This window comes from Morchella importuna (genome assembly GCF_003444635.1).
Source record: "Morchella importuna strain M04M26 chromosome Unknown Morimp01GS028, whole genome shotgun sequence".
In the NCBI taxonomy this organism is placed as follows: domain Eukaryota; kingdom Fungi; phylum Ascomycota; class Pezizomycetes; order Pezizales; family Morchellaceae; genus Morchella; species Morchella importuna.
This window is the reverse complement of record NW_025763425.1, coordinates 646,112-665,083: the sequence shown is the minus strand read 5'-3', so window position 1 is coordinate 665,083 and position 18,972 is coordinate 646,112. Positions and strand designations below refer to the sequence as shown.

The window sequence follows — 18,972 nt, the reverse complement described above, 5'->3', positions numbered from 1 at the left end:
CCTCTAGAATTAAAGGCTGAACATCTAGAAAATATACTTAAAAATTTAGCGGTAACTACGGGTCAAACAAAGAGTTTCGCAATATTTTCTACAATGCCGTAATGGGTTTATTAGAAACACTCGATAGGCATCATTTGGTGCGAATGAAGTCCCCGCAATTTTTCTACCAGTGTGGATCGAATTAGAAGACAAAACATTTCGGAATCATGATCGAAGAATAAACAAATGAAAACGTCAAATAAAAGAAAAATACATAGGATAGTTCACATAAGCGTGACTGCTCCAAAATATTTACAGACAAAAGATTAAAATGTGCCATCGTTTGATTTCTCCAGGTGTCATACCCTCTCCTCAAAGTTAACCTGCACCTCCGTGCTCTTCATGATCACCTCCCGTTCTATATCCCCATCCCGTAGATACTCTTCGCTAGCTGTCTCACTAGTGGTATCCAACTTTGTCGCCGTTCTAGGTCCTTCAATCCTCGTCCTCGGCCCAAATCTCTCAGTCGATGTGTTGCCATCTCCCATCACGCTCCCGCGCCTGGTACTAACAGACCTAAGCGCATATGCTGTCTGCTGCCTCGAGAGGGAGCCGGGGAAGTGACGCGAATGTCGGTTGCTCTTGTTTCTGCGATTGTTGTAGTCGGGGTTGTTACTATTGTCTGATATGGCGCCTGAGCTGCCTAAGAGCCCGGGAAGGAATTTAGAGAAGAGGGGTTTGATAGCAGGGGCGGAACCACAGATTATACCAATCAGAACTTCGACTCTATAGAATAAGTCAGTAGTTGAGATTGAACTCTCGGGGTGGAGGCGGTATTTACAGCGACCATATTCCGAGGTTCATATTATCCCACATGGGATCTGTCGTAGTGAGTGATGTCTCGACGCTGGAGAGACGCAGAATACCAGCCAAAACACTCCTACCCGACCACTTTCATCAGTATCTTCATACACCGGGTTGTCGCACTTTGTCTTGAAAAATACTCACATACTACCCATTGAGAAGATCACCAACAACACAAGTTTCTGTCTCAACGGCATCTGGATGCTCCAAATCGTCCTTAATGGCAACAACCAAATCACTATATCTGTGAATATGTTTATTGGAAATAGCGAAAAGTTGAGTGGTCGCTGTGGCAGACAAACGGCATGGACCTTGTTTCCCTCCGATATGACCTCCCATATGAAAGATGCAGGCACACACTGTACAGCTGAGAGAATGAATGCAGCAATAGTGTATGCGACGACGAAGTAGAAAATCCCCCAAGATATCTTTGAAAGACGAGTGCTGGGGGCAAGACGAATAAGGAACAGGAGTAGGGAGCACTTGGTCAGGCCAAGGGCAAGGAAGTAGTGCATCATGGCAACATAACCCATCTACGGAGGTATTAGAAATTGGTGATAATATAAGGCCTGAGAGAGTATTTTTGCCTTTACTGCCATCTTTTGTGCCTCTATAGATGTTTTCCAGGTATGGCGCCCAACTCCACCCATAACACCTGCGTGAACTATCAGTTTCCTACTCTCGTACAGACATATACAAGATATCATTTCTCACCTATACAATTCGTAACCAGGATTGGAATAGCGACGATCTTTCCCACAAATAATAATAAAGATTAGTATCAACTTCCCCAAATTCTAAGTGACGTCAATGCATACCGTTGCTAAGATCATACACCAATCATCACTGCCCATCCTCCTCAACAACACAGCCCTACAGTATATCCTCCCAGTCAAGACTAGAACTGCTATTATCATCAACGTTATTCCCGTAATCAATAGCCTTGGACCGCGGTTTTCGTCATCTCCCAAACTGGCCCTTTCCAGCAACGTGTGCATCTCCATTGACTATCACACAGAGCCGAGATTTCGGAATAAATGGTCAAGTGATTATAAAATACTTAAGCTATTGAGGTTGATATTGTTAGTATATATGGCAAGTCTAGGGTTACATGTGAGTAAGGCGGGGGTGGGGGTAGGGGTAGGGGTCTTAGAGATTTTCGCAGACACGAGTGCAAGTGCAGCTCGACTGCATCAGATGCCGACTAGGCATTACTCGGTATGAGGATTCCTTGGGGAGAATGGGAAGACGGGGGAACTAATGAGTATTATAGAATCAGCACATATAACCACATCCACCTATTTACACACCTCTGGGGTGGCATTACTGCTTCGAATCAGTTGGAAAACTCTGTGCATCCTCAGGGGCGAAATAGTCTAAACTATCACAACCTGGAAGTTATGGTATCCTCTTTCCAGGTTCAGGCTGGTTTGAAGTGTGGTTTGTTACACCAAAACGCCATACAAAACGTGGTTATGACTTTCCGTCCAGCCATGTGCAAGTGCCAACCTACAGAAGATCATGATCGGAAGCGCAGGATCTGCCCGTCCAATAGACTCCGAGCTGAGAATAAACAATCTTACTTTCTGGTTTTGTCACCCCAGGGGAATCCCGGGTACCAGGGATTTGGGACTTTTCATTACATTGCAGCATTCCAGAAGGCCTGGCAAGCGTGAATCCTTGGGGGTGCAGCCTTAGCTCGGCATAAACCACCAATAGAACATCTTAAAAGTCCAGGCCTTTGAATCTAGGAGTTAGAGGGCGATGTTCAACGTCTTTGTGGACCCTTTCCAGGCTGAGACCAGGGTCCTCATTAGGTAGGTAGAGCACATAATATATTCCCATTGAAGGTCTGTACGTACCTGATATATACTCTTCTGCTCTAGACTGGATACTGTAAAACCATCACATAGCCCACATATGTACGCCACAGCAATTACTGCGAGACCGAGGCTCCACAGATAACTAACACTAGGTGTATGTGGACTAAGTAACTAGCCACAAACAAGTTGTTTCATCCCAAGTAACCGAGTGCGGTAGTTCCCGCCAAACCCAAGTACCTATGGGGGGCGGGGAAGCCTTGTCACGGAGTAGTTTAGACACCTCGGCTTTGACCGCTTATAGCTCATCCACCACCACACATATTGTTAGATAGATCTGCTCAGTTTCACCTGCTTTATCGTTCTATCTGCTCAGATTTTTAAAATCATTCTTCGTTGTTGAGTTGTGAAAATATTTTGGCTAGGACAACGTCGTTTGTATGGTACTTTTCCTCGTCCTAGACCACTCTTTGCACGTAATTTGTATGTGTTAGTAAGCAAAATCAATGTCGCGGCACTCTGTGTCAAGGTTTCCCCCACCATACTAGCCTCATCATATCACTTGTACTAGTCAAAAAAAAAAGAAAGAAATCAACCCCGCATTTCCGTAAATGTAAAAGTAACGAGCTTGGCTCCAGAATATGCAATACCAACTGCGGCTACCCCTTTCAATCCCAGGTTTTGGATTAGGCACTCTACAGTTAGTACTAGACTGGACTTAACGTATGTAAGTTAGAGTTCTTCGGGACCCCCATTCTTGTCAAACCTGTGGTCAGTCTTAGACAGGAGGTAAGTTCATATAACTAGGCCAAATAACGAAGGCCATAGGTGAATGAACGGAAAAAAGGGTTCCGGGAGACTAGTTATCACTCTGAGTTCTGGTAAATGAGAGTAAATCTAATATCTAGCGGATAGAAGATCAAACAAACCTTGAGTATCCGTTATGTCATGATAAAAATCCGTTCACATCCTATGAAATTGGTAAATATACACGACTATGAGGCGCGCCAGTAAGCTAGCAGTACCTACATAGGAGTTACTGAGCCTCAGAATATGCTGGTATGCCATGATGCGATTTTCCTTCAAGCGAAGGGCATTGCAGTGACACTTTAACGCAGGTAGAATGGACAAGTGAGGCCCTTGCATCAAGCCTCGCAGTTGAGTGCTGTAGTGTCTTTCCTGGAGAGATTACTTGGGACTTTACTTCTTATTTGGGAACGGAGCATTAGTGATGGTCACCCTTAACTATAGTCGCACCTCGCTATCTCGTAATTCGATATCTCGGACCTCTTGCTGTCTCGTACGAATTTGCGAGACAGGTACTGCCCTTCTCCACCAAAAACTATTTGCTGTCTCGTATATTTGCTGTCTCGTAGGGGTTTGGCTCCCAGAATACGCTAACGACATAACGAGGTGCGACTGTATGTAGGTACCCATCGAGTAAGGGTTTAGTATCAACTTAAGTATATAGCAGCCGGCTTACCCACTGCTTAGGACAGATCCCCGGGTACTTACGTAACCTTTACTTAGGCTATCCGCCCTATGTGATCTACTGTCGTGAAAATAAGAGTATCGGTATCAGGGCAGGCATATGTAGAGTAGAACACCCAGGACCCGGGGAATCGTGAAGTGCAAGGATTTCATAGATGGCTAGTATTGAATAACTCAAATCCATACCTAATAAGCAATTACAATTTTGCCTTCACTGCTGCCATTTCCTTCCTCGCCAGTTCTCTCAACGCATTTTTCAATATCTTACCACTTGCGTTTTTCGGGATTGCATCCAAAAATACAACTCCACCTTCAAGTTGTTTATATGATGCCACTTTTGTCTTCATGTATTCCTTGACCTCCTGCTCCTCAAGGTTTGATCCAGGTCTCCTGACAACATACGCCCTGGGAAGCTCGGACCCATGTGTTTCGGCAACAACTCCGATAACCGCTGCATCAACGATGTGGGGATGTTCCAGTAGGATTCCCTCCAGCTCTGGTGGGGCGACTTGAAAGCCTCGAACCTTAATAAGCTCCTATAAGAGCCAAAGTAACGATTGTTAATGCCAATCCACACAAACGCAGGGGTCCTACAGGGGTTTACCTTTTTCCTGTCGACAATGTACCATTTCTTGGTTTTGCCATCGCAAAGACCAATATCACCGGTATGGTAGAAGCCATCCGAATCATAAGACTCTCGGTTCGCCGCGTCGTTATTATAATAACCTTTGATCATTGTGGGACCCCTGAAATTTTGAAAGAAAATAAGCCACAACTCCGCCAAGAGCACCCATCAGAAAAATACCTCAAGCAAATTTCGCCTGGAGTATCGTAGGCGCTGATATTGTTTCCTGCACCATCAACCAATCTGAAAATGCGTTAACTATATTTAAGTAACTACCAAAACGGGGAAGGATCTTACTTGGCCTCAAGGTTTGGCAACAGTCTTCCCACACTGCCCGTATCATCGTCTTCCATGTTGTGAAACATGGTTGCGATACAAGTGCTCTCAGTCATCCCCCATACTTGATTAACTAATGGGTTCTTGTCTGGGTTGACTGTGTTTTTCAGTCTTGCTTGAATATCCTTGCTCAATGGCGCTGCACCAATGAGTACGGTTTTAATGTTACGAAGCGAATACTTTTTCGTTAGTGGCGACATAACTAATAATACAGCGAGCGGCGGTACAAGTCCAAGCTCATTGATACCATATTTCTCAACGGTTGAGAGGTAAAGCTCAAGATCAAAACGGCGCAGAATGTAAGCTGTTCGACCAGCCCTTAAGAGGACTACATGGGCATGTGGTACACAAGCCACATGGAACATGGGAAGCGGTATAATGGAAATCGGCTATCCAATGTCAGCAGAGTATCAAAAATACTCTCGTCATTACGAACCTCGTATGGCTTTGGCTTAAATTCGCTTACTGCAACATGCTGAGCCATAAGATTCAGATGCGATATATCCACCGCCTTCGGCAGCCCCGTGGTCCCGCTACTAAAGAGTCTGAATGCGGTTGCCTCCCGCGCTAGCCTTTCATCGTCGAATCGCACCCAGTCACTTTCCCCCTTTGTCAGCAGCTCTTCCCATGATTTTTCCCCAGCTGGCACTTTCTGATCCTTCAAAGGATGGAATATCCAGATATCCTTGATATTTATGTCGCTCTTGTTCGCAACTTCAAGGATAGTTGGGAGCATCTCCGGCTCGGTGATAATGAATTGCGCATTCGAGGCTTTGATATGGTATTCCATCTCTCGCGCTGTATATGCGGGATTAGTGGCAGTGAAGACACCACCAGCCGCTACTATACCGAGAACCAGCATTGAGTAGTAGATCTTTAAAGGTCTAGATCAGTATTATGTTATCTCGCACCTTGTATCAGTACACAAACCGCCGGAACACTCACATCATTAAAAGCATGGACTAGCACACAATCTCCCTTATTTAGTCCGGCATCTCGTAAACCTTTCGCAAGTTTTCGTACGATACTCTTCGCAATTGCAGAAGTGATGAACCTCGTCGTGTCACTCGCATCGATATATATCTACTCAACACAATCAGTCTCGCTGTGCTCTATATCTAGCTAGGTAGAAGGCTAAGTACTTGCTCACCTTTTTATTACAATCGTAACCTTGATCGTCAAACATCCAAGAGAGCAGGTCTGTTGTGGGCAACGGGCCCGTCTTAGGCCCCGCGAAGAATGGGGAGGTAGTTTTCGACATTGCTAATGCTAAGCCTTCTTGATTGATTGATCGCGCGAGGGGTCTGTCAAAAAATTACGGCGTTGGCCTGTTATAAACCCAACTCTTCGCTTATCGGATACGAGGGTGCCGAGGCAGGCGTGGCCGTAACCCAAATCTGTATGTATTATTAGTAATCTCAACCATTCTGAGCGTGGTCAGCTGCAGCTGGAGGTCTCAGTGATAGAGAAACAGTACTCGATCCGCGTGAATATGGCATCGTGCGTTTCTGATAGGCGAAGCTCTAGCACGCTAAAAGCATACTTATGCCCCGACTGTTGATAGGTATGTAGATATGTAAATAGTGGAGCATTATTAATTTAAACTAGAGTAGCCATAGATCCATAGAGATATTCGGGGGTTTCATCTGGTTCCTATGTTTTCTACGTGGCCGTTAATGAAGTGCTCTATTCTCGTACTTTCTCCTTGCCAGGGAGATCATTTTCATAATGAGAACCTACCTGTCAAGTTTCTCTTCTCCGAAACAACAGGAGGATTGCCCGATTGCGAATTCTGTTGGTTTAAGTTGCTTTTCCAAACGATAGATGAGATCAGAGATCCGATGACAATATGTGAAGGCTTATGAAGGGATGGATTATAGAAGGAGATGAGTGGGTGTCGTTGTAACAAACTGATGTAAAGTGTGAAAGTACGAGCTCCCGAGGGTGAGAGTTGATAACATTCTAGGAACCCTAACCCTCACAAGGCTTCTATCATCTCTTAGCTGTAGTTAATCCCGTTAATGTGAGCGCATCACTTGGACTCTCGGGGTTCTTCAACGAAACTTGTCATCTTTGCTTATCCCCCCCTTTACAAAATATACATCACAAGTCTTCTGGATCTATCCCTTCACGCAGGCAATCACATCCGTATATGCATGGGATGGTCTCTTTTACCGTTCAGTATCACCACCTCAAACGCCAGTTGCAACTTGTCGTTCCCAACTCTCCTCCATCCATATCTCCCTCCATTCAGTTGGCAATACGCCCTCCGCCAAAACCAACTTTTCCCCTACGGGATCCTATTCTGCCAGAATGTACATTTGTACAATCTTTATGAACACTCGATCAAGGTATACAATACTCAATTGCAACCTCCGCCCCCTCACCTCCTCCTCATCAATCATCCTGCTGTTTCCCCACATCAGTCACCTTGCATTGGAGGCATCTCGCTTAAGCATGTCATATCTAACAGGAATATATTCCGACATACTTAAGCTTAAGCGATAGTTATTTTCTTGCCTCGGTAGTTAGGATGGATCTCCAACCTTCTTGATCTGCGCATTGTGGGTTCATATACCATCACTCGCCCCAGCTGCAGCTCTCCGGGGTGTGCCGTGGCAGGTGATACAACCAGGAACCTGCGGACGTTGTGACAGGAATGGCATGATGCTTGTATAGAGAATTCTCCGAGATTTCTCCTGAATGCTCGGAAATGGCTCTTTCTCCCGGGTTAGTATTCTGCGGCGCGTGCACTGCAAAGGCATGTATCAATGGTAGCCAAAACCTCCGCTTTTTTAGAAGTACAGCTGCTCTACATAAAAGATAATACCCTGCACATTTTATGATTTAAAGATATCAGACTTCAGACTCGAAGCGAGTGAAAACACTAGCTATCACTTAGAGCCGTCTAAGACTACCCTTCTCCGTGCATTGTTGAGCTATAATTGCGGACAAATATAACACCTCAGGCAATCCACCGGCGCCGCGCCGCCGAACAATCCTCCAGCCTGTCCAAACCCGTTCACCCCTAACCCAATGGTCAACCCCACCATATCTCACAACAACAACCGGCCGGCCGGCCCTACCTCGTGCATCCCAGCACCCACATATATCCGAAACCAGAAAACAAGCTTCGGCTAAACCAAGGGAGGTGCGGTAGTATGTATGTATATGTAGGTACCCCAACCTGTCAAATTTAATCGTTAGTCGCGGGATTTTATGGGATTTCTGTCCTTGATATTAATTGCGGGGACGGGCCCCCATAACTGTTTTCGTGAAGGTGCAGCTATAGGTACATGCAAATATGTTTCAACAAGTATGGGGAAATGTTTCCGACAGTTGGGAAGTGTATGAGTATGCGCATGTTTAATGGATTTACGTACATACTTAAAACAAGATCCCGATACAAAGCTCTAACAGACGTAGATTCTTGTTCCTGCATTTGTGTAGAGATGGGGCAGCACTTTGATCATACACGTCTATAGAGTGAATGTACCAACTTTATAATACCATCCAACTACGTAAAGTTGAGTGTTTACTTCGTTTTTTAATTTATTTCTTCAATTCATTACAGCTCAGTTCTTCCATTGACAAAGAAAATGTACAAAAGAAATATAAATGTAATTACATGTGAATTCCTAACCCTTCACCGATGCCCAGAACCATCTCCCGAGGTTTCATATTTTACCCTCCCGCTCGTAAGAAACCGCCGAAGCCCCATCTTTTATCCTAGTATCTTCCATAGATCCTCCTGCCATGTTCTCTACGGAGATTTCTATGTTCGTTGACTTATGTATAACATTAGGTTGCACAATCCTCTCCTGGCTCTCGTTATCCACGGTGGAATCCCGCACGATCTTGTTCCTCCTCTCGCTTGACTGGCCCATTGTATACAACTCCACACTCGGCCCTGGCTTTGGGTATGTCCCTTTTTGTCCGGCGCCGCTGAAGCTGGTGGTCATTGTTGCGCCGGTGATGCGCTGTTTGACGCGCCGGAAGACTGGGTTGAGTGACGGGAAACAGAGCATAATCAGCCCAGTATGTATCTCTAGTTGCGTCCATAGGGCAGCGAAGGTTATGTTCCCTGTATTTATTGTTAGTTTTTATTATACAGTGAACCTTAAGCTGGATTAGAGGCGTCTACAGGTTCTAGATAGAGAAAAGTGGTTAGCATTCTGTTCAATCAAAGATGTACCGTACATACATGTACTCACGTATTTGTTCCCATATCCACAGTGGTAATGATAGATAACCTGATAATCCCCGCAACAACGACAAACGACCCTAACAGTACTTCATTAGTCGTTTTATCCAATAATATGGCCTAGATATGAGACCCACCAACACTCAGCAGCAATGCAATCCGAAATCTCATTTTGTGGTTCCAGATATGCTTCCACACAAATATCATTGGCACAGCGAATAGTGCCACATCAATTCCAATCCCAAGTCCACTATGGGTATACATCAAATGCGCTTCCGCCTCTCTGCTCATACATTTCTTTGGAAGATCGTGTAGCCAAAGCGCTCTATATATCTATGTGAGCTTGTGGCACAGCTATAAGGGGGAAACGGTACATACCGAACCGGCTGGCACTGCAGTAGAAAAACGAAGAAGAAAATGAAGTGCTGAACTGTTAATATTCCTGTTGCGACCCAAACTCCCATACTGGCCTTGACTATTTTTTCAACAATTTAGTTAGTTTGATTTCGACCGTAACTCTTCGTTAGAGATGACGTACCACCAGAGATCAGGCGGCGAATGAATAAAACACCCGATAATCGGACGAAATAGACAGCATTAAATGTAACAAGTTGAAATATTGGAAGAGTCTTTATTTCCATCTTGTTAGTTGGCAAAGACTTATGAGTATCTTCTACATATCATTCTGGGTTTACCATAAAGAACTTTTCTAAGTCCGCCGGATCCACTTCGTCGATTTGTCGGCCCATTCCAAAGTTGATAGCTGGCCCGCGGTTTTATCTTAGCCAATAATCTTACTCTGCTTCTTCAAACACAAAAGAAAGTGAATATACCATCAAGCTCTAAACTAGCTGTTGTCACTGCAAATATCTGCCATAACCCAATCCAATCAGCGCCGCTCGCTCCAACTCCAAAACTCAAGCTCACCAGCGCAACAAAAGCCGCCAAATCATCCAAGCCCAAACTATTCGAAATATATTTCCTCGTATAAATCCTCGCTATTACTACTGCTGACGACACTGCTATCAGTGTGATGTTGCAGTTTCTCGTTATATAGCTCCTGTCGGCGGGGCCCTCATAGCGCGGGACCAGTACAAATTGCTGAGGGCGTGTTACTGGCATTGTAGAGATTGCCACCATCGTTGGAGTACTTTAAGTCTCCGAAAAATCCAAACAAACCTCCTGTTGATTGCTCTCAAACTTTTTTGCTTAGGTCATTTCTTCCGGGGGTTTGCTGGACTTATCTATAAACCCGCCGCTGGGGTGTAGGGGGCAGTGGCATATCATGAAGTACGCTTGGGATGGCAAATCAATACCAGCGATCTAATGAGAAACACCGACGGAACATACAGCGGTACTCGTTTTTTTGCTTATTGCCCGCCGCCGCCCCAGAATGCGAGAGAGAGTGTGTGTGCCAGGAACATCCGCGCGTGGCCTGCACGCAAAGGAATCGAATCTGCAAGGCTCATTTCGGCAAATTGGTAGGCCTCCAGCTGGAAAGATTGACCACACCGCTGCAACCTATAGGTATGCAAGAGCTTCGGACCAATGGCCAGGGTTTTCTGGCACCGGGGATCAACCAGGTCTGTAAGTGCTGCCCAGAAACACAGGTATCCCTTAAGCTGATAAGGTAGAAAACATCATCTTCCAAGGAACAGTAGGTATGTAGCTGTCACATGGCTAAGCGTCTAGCAGGTTTGGAGACGAGACAAAACCGTACGATAATTGTAGGGAGTTTCGCACGATCAAGGCGCGATAGGGGATGTAACCACATTATCGTCTAGTCAGTATCTTGGGGAGTTCTTGGGTTTCTGAATACATATAAGAGAGTAATAGTAAGTAAAACCAAGGAACAACCCGGATTACGAAATGCTCGATAACTGTTGGTCCAAGAACACCTCATTCTATCTTTGGCGCTACATATGATGCACGGTAGGTGCACTTGTCAGATTTAACTTTATTCCTCAGCTTGTAGGAGGTCCGAGATTGTACACTAATGATTCTGGGCTATGGGTTGCTATTCAAACACCTCGGAGGTTCTTAAACATAACGTAAATCTTGCACGCACCCCAATAATTGCGATCGAGAATACTACTAATTCATAATTCCATTGACCGGTCAGAGATTAAGCTTTGGAAACCGAGTCATCGATATCCGCTTTGTAATATATGTATATTGGGAAGCTGATGCCATATATCTGAATTAGCAAGGAAGGATGAAGATGAGCAAGTGCACTCCGTTCCAGGAATCAATTATTGTGTATGTAGGTACCGCCTAGGGCATTATGCAGCCCAGCCTGAATTAGTTTTGCCAAATAGATACCCTAACCGATTACTATCACATTCCCGGCTGCAGAAGGACGCAGGGAACATCAGACGTGAGAACTCAGATAGGAAGTCACTCTTTTCTTTGGGAATCCTACATGAGGGGTTTTGTCCGTGTCTCGAGTCGAAGGAGACATCTCAAAATCCTTTATAATTTAGCGACATCCTCGATAGCCCTATTTGCTCCTTTCGTGCGTCTTCTAGGTATCTGTGTCTCTGGAGTAGATCTAGAACTAAAATTCCATGTATGTAATCAGTTCCTGCACCATCTCCAACAAATCCTACCAGTCAAGTTTCCCCACCCTTCGTATAACAACCAGGGCCCAGCGTCAATCGCATACCAAGCCGCAACAGGTCTGGCTGATCTACATAGACGCGTTATTCTGGAGATCGTGATTTTCCTCCTCGGAATTGCTCCCGAACACAACGCTGGAGTGTGTTCCTGCCCATTGTCTTGACCTGACCCGCCCGTCCCTTTGTCCGAATAGGGGAGGAAAATTGGTTCTACCCGATAGCGAAGCCGGTGCACTCGGTAGTACCGACGGGTCCTCCCGACTCAAATATATTATATTTTATAAATACTATTTTTTTTCTTTCGAAGAATTCGTCCGTCCTTATTTCATCCAGATCCGTCTCGAGTCACCGACTGCCGATAATTAAACTCCAGAGCAGTGAGCTATACATAAAAGCATTTCTTCATGATATTTCTCAGGTAAAGAAAATAGATGCCGAACAGACTTGCAAAGGATAACAGGGAGTGGCTACTTGGCGTGGCTGCTTGGCATTATGTGGCGCAGAAAAATTTGTTTCGTAAACTGTCGAGATCCGTAGTGTGACTGGCCCTAATAGAATTTTCGCGAAGAAAGGCTGCTCTTGGTAGAAGAGTAGCTGGCAATTCGCCCATTTGAATCTGTTCAGATCCACGAGTGGTGTGGTGTAGGTAGGTATTCATGAAGCAGGGCGCCGCCTACGAACATGTGTGTGGGAAGTAGGTATATGTAGCTGTTACATAAGGATCCACTATTCAAAGGATGACTTTACCTACACTGGTACTGTAGGCAACTTGATTATTGTGTATAGCGAGATCCGAAATGAAATGTGATAAAGAATTGATTGTAAAATAAATGCATGTATGATCTAGGTACGCGTCGTCCAGCTTCTAGCTATCAGCGTCCCAGCCGGAACTGCGAGGACCGAGGCCGACGGCAGAGCAGACATCAATTAGCATGTTTATTAACTCCAAATGTTGGTCTCATTGGGGATTCTATCTGCCTACCATACTGAAAGCAGAATGAAACACAGCATGATAATTATTGGGCGTGTAGTCGACGTCTCTTACAGTCTCTGGTCTCCCAAACACGAACGAGAGATACACACGGGGAATAACGGCCCCAATTCGGAAGAGCATTGACCAAAGGATGAGACCTTGCTAGCAGCGATAACTTTATCCCAATCTGAGACGAAGGTGTACTGATCAAGGTAAACAGTGTGTACCTATATGTATGTATCCTGAGGGTTTGGAGCAAACGAAGAGAAACAGGACGGGCGGATGACACTGTGTTACCGGCCCAAATACTTTTAAGCTTTGAAATTGCTAGAAGCCACGGTACTTCGATTTTTACTAGCTACATAGTCAAACAGTTAAAGCTTTCTACATGAGCCTAGATCTAAAGAAGTCCCGTCCAGTTTACCATTATCATCAAAGAATCACGGAAGCGTGGGAACAGAGGGCTCTAAATTAAAACATCGGGACATTGAGATATTAGAGCTTAACTTGACCTTAAGGTTCCCGTACGAGCGTGCTAGCTTATCGGCAGCGGCATTCTACCACTTTCTCCGTTCTCTTTGGCCCAAACCGGTCCCAAAGTGAAGGGTATTCCAGCTGGAACAGCGCCTCGCGAGACGGTTATCTTTAAAGACTTGCATGCATGAGACCTCGAGATCTAGCCTTTACAGCGTACATAACTACATGAACGGACATCTACCGATCAATTATGGATATATATACTGATCCATTTTCCCTTGCAGCATGGTGATGGATTATTCCACTATGTAGGGAAGAGACTGATGGCGCGACTACTCATGATCACTAGACGCGTTATCGGCTGTGTCACCTAGCCGCTGCAGACGGGCAAACCTTCAGCCACGAGCGGAAGGTTCAGTCAACATATAATTCTGCATAGTGTAAATAGCAAATTAACCGCTAAAAATTACAGGCTATTAACATATTCTTGTGTTAATCCATGATTATACAATTGCATAGGATGCATAGGAACTTACCGACGCTGGAATGGAAGATGCCGGTTGACAAAGACGGCTCAAGACGAGTGATTACCTGTGTCGCTTAAGATTCACCCTAGAAATCCGGGGTAAGTACTACTATTACTTCTCGGAAAGGAAGGAGAGTCGACTTGTGATCCTCTACTATGTCTACTAGCCACCATGCAATAATCGCGTGAGCGATCTCCTTCCCGATTTAAGCATATAGTAATTAATAGAAAATTGGGTAGAGCAAGATCAGCTTGCCTGCAGCTTAGACAAGGAGCCATCCTAGAACAAGTCGGTTAGTTACAGTCCGGTTCTAGAATGCATTTGGATCATGAACGACGTTGGACCAGTAAATATCTCACTGGCAGCGGGATATAAGCGCGCCTACTCCTATCTCTTTACATCAATAAAGCATCGCCTAGGCATCAATTGGAGCACTTCTGTCCGCCACCACAGTAGCACCGCCTCCATATGATGGTAGTACATGGTACCATTTTTGGATCAACAGGCTGAAAGGGGTAAGGATCCCTGCTAGAGAGAGACAAAATCGCAATATATGCAATAGCCATATAGTTGTTATCAATATAGGATCGTAGGATGAGTTAACTAGGCTTCACTTACCAAACTTTTCACATGGAAATTATTCAAGTCGGTAAAGGGGGCTTCCGAGATATCCTTACCATAACTCTACTCTACTGACTGTACCGGTGCTGATAGTACTTTTAGTTGTTTATCAGACATACGTAGAGCCTAGCCTTTTATAGACCCTTCCGCAGCAAGCCCTACGGTACTACTACTTATTTGTCAATGAGTAATCATATAAAAAGCCACATTATCTACTAGATTCTGTGATACGTACCTGGAAAATGTACGTACCGACAAGTACACGCAATGCAGGCCCCACGATCGGTACCGATTCCACGAGTTCAGCTATCTATTTGGTAGGAACTGGGAGAGAAAAAAGAATTTGGTAGTCTCTCCATGGCCGGATAAAAACATTCCCTATGCACCTTTGTGGCGGTGTCACCATTCATCGCTGTATCTACCGCGGCGGGAGGGGTGAATACTGGTCGACAGGGTTGTACCCTCATGGATTATGGGTTGAGATGAAAGGATAGGTACCACACGCTTGCATGAACACCATGGTATGGAGTATACGAACGAGAGAGGATGAATTTAGCTGTGAATTTGCAGGTGGCTTAATTTCACTTGTGATTGTAGGTACATGAATGTACGCGTGTGTCTTGGTGTCACTGTGTGATATAAAGACTGCCGCTGTACGTCTTGTGGAATACTTTCTTCCACCGTCTTCATCACTGCACTTCACCTGTGTACTACAGAAGCCGATCAATTCTCCTTTTCTCTCCTCCATAAAAGGCTCAATATCAGATTTAACATCACCGGTAAAATGGCAAATTTCAAATTCACCGCCCTTGTCTGGGGATCACTCTTTGTATTTGCTCTTCTACAACTCTCAGAGGCAGCAACAATTAAGAAATGTTCTTCTCCGATTGTCCGTAAAGAATGGTATCACAACCTATTTCCTTCCTTCACCCGTACCGCATGCAATATATTAATACCTCGAAACATATAGGCGTGCACTCACAGCTAAGCAGCAGCAGAAGTACCTATCCGCTGTGAAATGTCTTCAAAACATACCCGCAAAGACCTGTGCTGCCGTTCCCGGAGCTATCAGTCGATTCGATGATTTCCAGGGTGTGCACATTCGTCAGACAGACTTTATCCACTTTGTGGTAAGGACACACCCACCCACCCATCCCATCCCATATTTCTCTACTAAACACTTGAATTTCCTCCACAGGGCCACTTCCAAGCTTGGCACCGGTACTATCTCGCCACATATGAGAAGTCGCTCCGTGAAGAATGCGGATACACCGGCGCACAACCGTAATTCTCTCCTTCAAAATGGTTACCCTCGGGCCAGTCATAATACTAACTGGAGCAGATACTGGGACTGGACCCTCGACAGCGCAAGCAACGCTACCTTCCTTGCCGCGCCCGTCTTTGCCAACAGTGCCTTTGGCGGCAATGGACCCTACGTCGAGAACGGGACCGTCGTTGGACTTGAGGGTGTCACGGGCCGTACCGGCGGTGGTTGTGTGCCCAACGGATCGTTCAAAGATCTGGAGCTACATCTAGGCCCCGGCACGAACCTCGAGCGCAACAACCAGTGCCTCACCCGTGATATCGCCTTCCCAATTATTCTCAAGTGCCTGACGGCGACAGCAGTGGATAAGGCGCTCGCTGCGGAGAACTACCAGGCATTTGATATGGAGGCGGAGGGTGGAACCACCCCCGAGGCGTTCACATATCATGCCGGTGGGCATCTTGGAATCGGGGGTGCCTATGGAACAATTGCAGACATCTATGCAAGCCCTGGTGGTGGGTTTACTTTCCTCTATATCCATTTTGAATTGTAGAACTGTCGTATGCTGACATATAACCCAGACCCACTATTCTACCTCCACCACGCAAACATGGACCGTATCTGGTGGATGTGGCAGAGCCAGGACCTTGCAACGAGGCTGACGGATATCTCGGGCCCAATCGTGCAGTTTGGCTACCCGTTCAGCAACAACACCAGTGGCGGGAACGTCACGCTGGATTTCAAGATCCATCTCAATGAGCTCGCTGGAAACGTTACGTTGGAGCAGATGATGAACATTAAGGGCGGCGATTTGTGCTACGACTATGCGTAGATGCATGTGGTGATTACGGGGTAACGGTGTTAATACGGTAATAATGTAATGGCCTTGTATGCGGTATCGGATTTAATGGTTTCAGGTATAATGTGTGTGTAGTGGCTGGGAGAGGCTGCTGCGTCAGGGTCTATTGTGAATATTGTACTCTAGCATGAAAAAGGAGTTGTATAGTATGTGGTGCATGTATAATACATACATAAAAGAAACTGCAATCTGATACATGCTTATCCTAAATGCGCAGAGTGAATAAAACCATGAGATGTACTCTACGTAGAGTATCAATGATCGGCAGGTACGCGTACCTCCATCCCTGCTATCTAATCTCCGAGACAAACCATCCCAGTAAGCGACCTGTCGCTGGCGGCGCGGCGGGATCGTGAACGGGCGCGGTCGATACGTAAGGCTGAAGTTGATCGGGTCTCACAGCCGGTGGTGAATCTTGTCGGGTATTCCGGTGGTGTTTGGTGGTGGAGAGGAGATGGTGGCATAGAGGGTCGGTGTTACGGAGTTTTGGGGGGGGGTTCTCGGGGATGGCGGCTAAGAATTGACAGTAGCAGTGGTTTGAGTAGCTACATGTAGATATTGTCAAGGTGGGTGCGTGTAAGGGACGTGTCAAGACGATTTTTATTATTGTGGCTGACGATTTTTCATTTATTTCCATCCTTTGCTCTCCTTTTGTAGCTGTGAAATTATTTCAGCAGAATTGTAGAGTAGAGAGAGTTCTTGAAACCGAAAATACAATGAAATTATACCCTACATAATATGACCGGAAGAAATAAAGAATAAAGGAAAGAGGAATAGTGGGGCAAAATCAGAGACAGAGCGCCTTCCTTTCCCGTGGTGTTGGGTTGCGGGGGTTCATATATCGCTTTCCGCACTCGATCGCAATGCATGTCCTGCCAGCATGCCAAGGATCACTCGGTCGAGTGATATTCTGTGACAAATCCTGTGACACGGCCCGGCCACACGAAGAGATGTACCTACGTAACAGAAACGGTAAAACTTGACGAATTAATCAAGCGAGGAGCAATACAAATCAATCAAGGTCCCCATCACAAAATCTACCTGGCCTGTGCTTTTAATTCTACTGGCTTTGTGTCCTTTGACTTGGTTGCTTGTGGCTTTATCTCCTTTGGCTGGCTACATGTAGATGTAGGCTCGTCCCCTTTCGTTTCGTCAATTTGTCGTGCAGGGCATTAATGTGAGTTTTCAGATGGCCATGGGTCCTGCGAGTTTGTGGGCAGTATGTGGGTACATATAGCCAGCTAGTGTTGGCAGTCTTTATCCTTATAATCGGTACTATTTCTAATCACCCTAACGAGAACACTTATTGATGGATGACTAGATGGCTTCGTTAAGCACGCTATATACACTATCACTAAAAAAATGTTGGCGTTGTAGGACGTACTGAGGAGGCCACTCGAACTGGGAATTGGATTTCTTTGGATAAGTATTACATACATAGAGAAGCTATAGTCATGCGGTCCACGAATAGTCATTCCGGATCCAAGAGTGAGTTACCAATCTACCCCTACCACAAAAGCAAAAAAGAAGAAGAAGAAAAGTACAGAATTTTATTAATTGTTAATGGAGGGCAGATTTATAGCTCCACATCTCCAACCAGCAGCCTCATTCTTCTAAGACCGAAATACTGTCAACTCTCCCCCCCACGGCGCTGTCGTTCCCCACCACCCCAACACAAACCTCCCACCCGTCACTGGGTAGCCTCTGTAGTTCTGGTAACAACTTTCCGCCAACAGAATCAGAAACTCCGAAACGTTCTTACATGGCACACACCTCATCCAGCTCCCGCAGATGCCCATCGACGATGTTCCCCAGTTCCGCATCGTATGGCAGCGCCCCCTCCGCTCGAGCTGACAGCACACAGCCCGCGGGTTCCGGTTCATCTCGATGATGTTGCCAATTACATCGAACAGGCGCGGGCTACGGATGGTGGTCTCGCAGACATAGCCGAATTCGGGGTCGTCGCGCTTCGCGAGTGCATTGGAGGAAGATTCCGAGAGCCCGGCGATGAGGTCGCTGACGGTGCTGGAGACCATCATGGTGGTGTTGATTTTGGTGACTGGGTTAAACACTTCTTGGGTGAACGTGTAGGTGCTGTTGGGGGGGAGCTTGGAGATGCGCGTGAAGTTGGGGATTTTGGCGATAGCCGCTTCGATGGCGGCGGCCATTTTAGCATCGGGGGCACGATTGGCCTCCTGCGGTGCGGCAAGGGCGTTGACGATGGCCGATCCAAAGAGGATGGCGAAGAGAAGAATGAGCGGGGTGTAGATACGCATCATGATGGCGGTATTAAAGTGCTTGGGTAGGTGGTAGG

General features: G+C 45.9%; 6 protein-coding genes across 6 annotated transcripts; 1 reads left to right on the top strand and 5 right to left on the bottom strand.

The window, feature by feature from the left end:
• Positions 1 to 338: 338 nt before the first annotated feature.
• LAJ45_08290 (uncharacterized protein) lies at positions 339 to 1,847 on the bottom strand (the record flags this gene model as incomplete). Its single annotated transcript, XM_046117841.1, has 7 exons — positions 339 to 682; positions 749 to 765; positions 821 to 919; positions 988 to 1,376; positions 1,431 to 1,498; positions 1,558 to 1,594; positions 1,662 to 1,847. 7 exons carry the CDS (start codon positions 1,845 to 1,847, stop codon positions 339 to 341), a joined length of 1,140 nt encoding a protein of 379 aa, XP_045969128.1.
• A 1,757-nt stretch (positions 1,848 to 3,604) lies between these two features.
• LAJ45_08289 (uncharacterized protein) lies at positions 3,605 to 5,144 on the bottom strand (the record flags this gene model as incomplete). The annotated part of the gene is made up of 10 exons (XM_046117840.1): positions 3,610 to 3,633; positions 3,693 to 3,842; positions 3,903 to 3,908; positions 4,066 to 4,082; positions 4,179 to 4,183; positions 4,271 to 4,340; positions 4,423 to 4,690; positions 4,759 to 4,900; positions 4,960 to 5,022; positions 5,077 to 5,144. 10 exons carry the CDS (start codon positions 5,142 to 5,144, stop codon positions 3,610 to 3,612), a joined length of 813 nt encoding a protein of 270 aa, XP_045969127.1.
• A 136-nt stretch (positions 5,145 to 5,280) lies between these two features.
• LAJ45_08288 (uncharacterized protein) lies at positions 5,281 to 6,376 on the bottom strand (the record flags this gene model as incomplete). Its single annotated transcript, XM_046117839.1, has 5 exons — positions 5,281 to 5,294; positions 5,363 to 5,504; positions 5,552 to 5,989; positions 6,061 to 6,198; positions 6,266 to 6,376. 5 exons carry the CDS (start codon positions 6,374 to 6,376, stop codon positions 5,281 to 5,283), a joined length of 843 nt encoding a protein of 280 aa, XP_045969126.1.
• A 2,416-nt stretch (positions 6,377 to 8,792) lies between these two features.
• On the bottom strand, positions 8,793 to 10,459 carry LAJ45_08287 (uncharacterized protein; the record flags this gene model as incomplete). Its single annotated transcript, XM_046117838.1, has 9 exons — positions 8,793 to 9,199; positions 9,260 to 9,264; positions 9,330 to 9,399; positions 9,457 to 9,644; positions 9,698 to 9,794; positions 9,858 to 9,948; positions 10,015 to 10,082; positions 10,153 to 10,189; positions 10,247 to 10,459. The coding sequence occupies 9 exons, from the start codon at positions 10,457 to 10,459 to the stop codon at positions 8,793 to 8,795; spliced, it is 1,176 nt and encodes a 391-aa protein (XP_045969125.1).
• Positions 10,460 to 15,319: 4,860 nt separating this feature from the next.
• On the top strand, positions 15,320 to 16,631 carry LAJ45_08286 (uncharacterized protein; the record flags this gene model as incomplete). The annotated part of the gene is made up of 5 exons (XM_046117837.1): positions 15,320 to 15,438; positions 15,506 to 15,665; positions 15,734 to 15,819; positions 15,878 to 16,314; positions 16,381 to 16,631. The coding sequence occupies 5 exons, from the start codon at positions 15,320 to 15,322 to the stop codon at positions 16,629 to 16,631; spliced, it is 1,053 nt and encodes a 350-aa protein (XP_045969124.1).
• Positions 16,632 to 18,271: 1,640 nt separating this feature from the next.
• Positions 18,272 to 18,937, bottom strand: LAJ45_08285 (uncharacterized protein; the record flags this gene model as incomplete). Its single annotated transcript, XM_046117836.1, has 1 exon — positions 18,272 to 18,937. One exon carries the CDS (start codon positions 18,935 to 18,937, stop codon positions 18,272 to 18,274), a length of 666 nt encoding a protein of 221 aa, XP_045969123.1.
• Between the last annotated feature and the right edge of the window lie 35 nt (positions 18,938 to 18,972).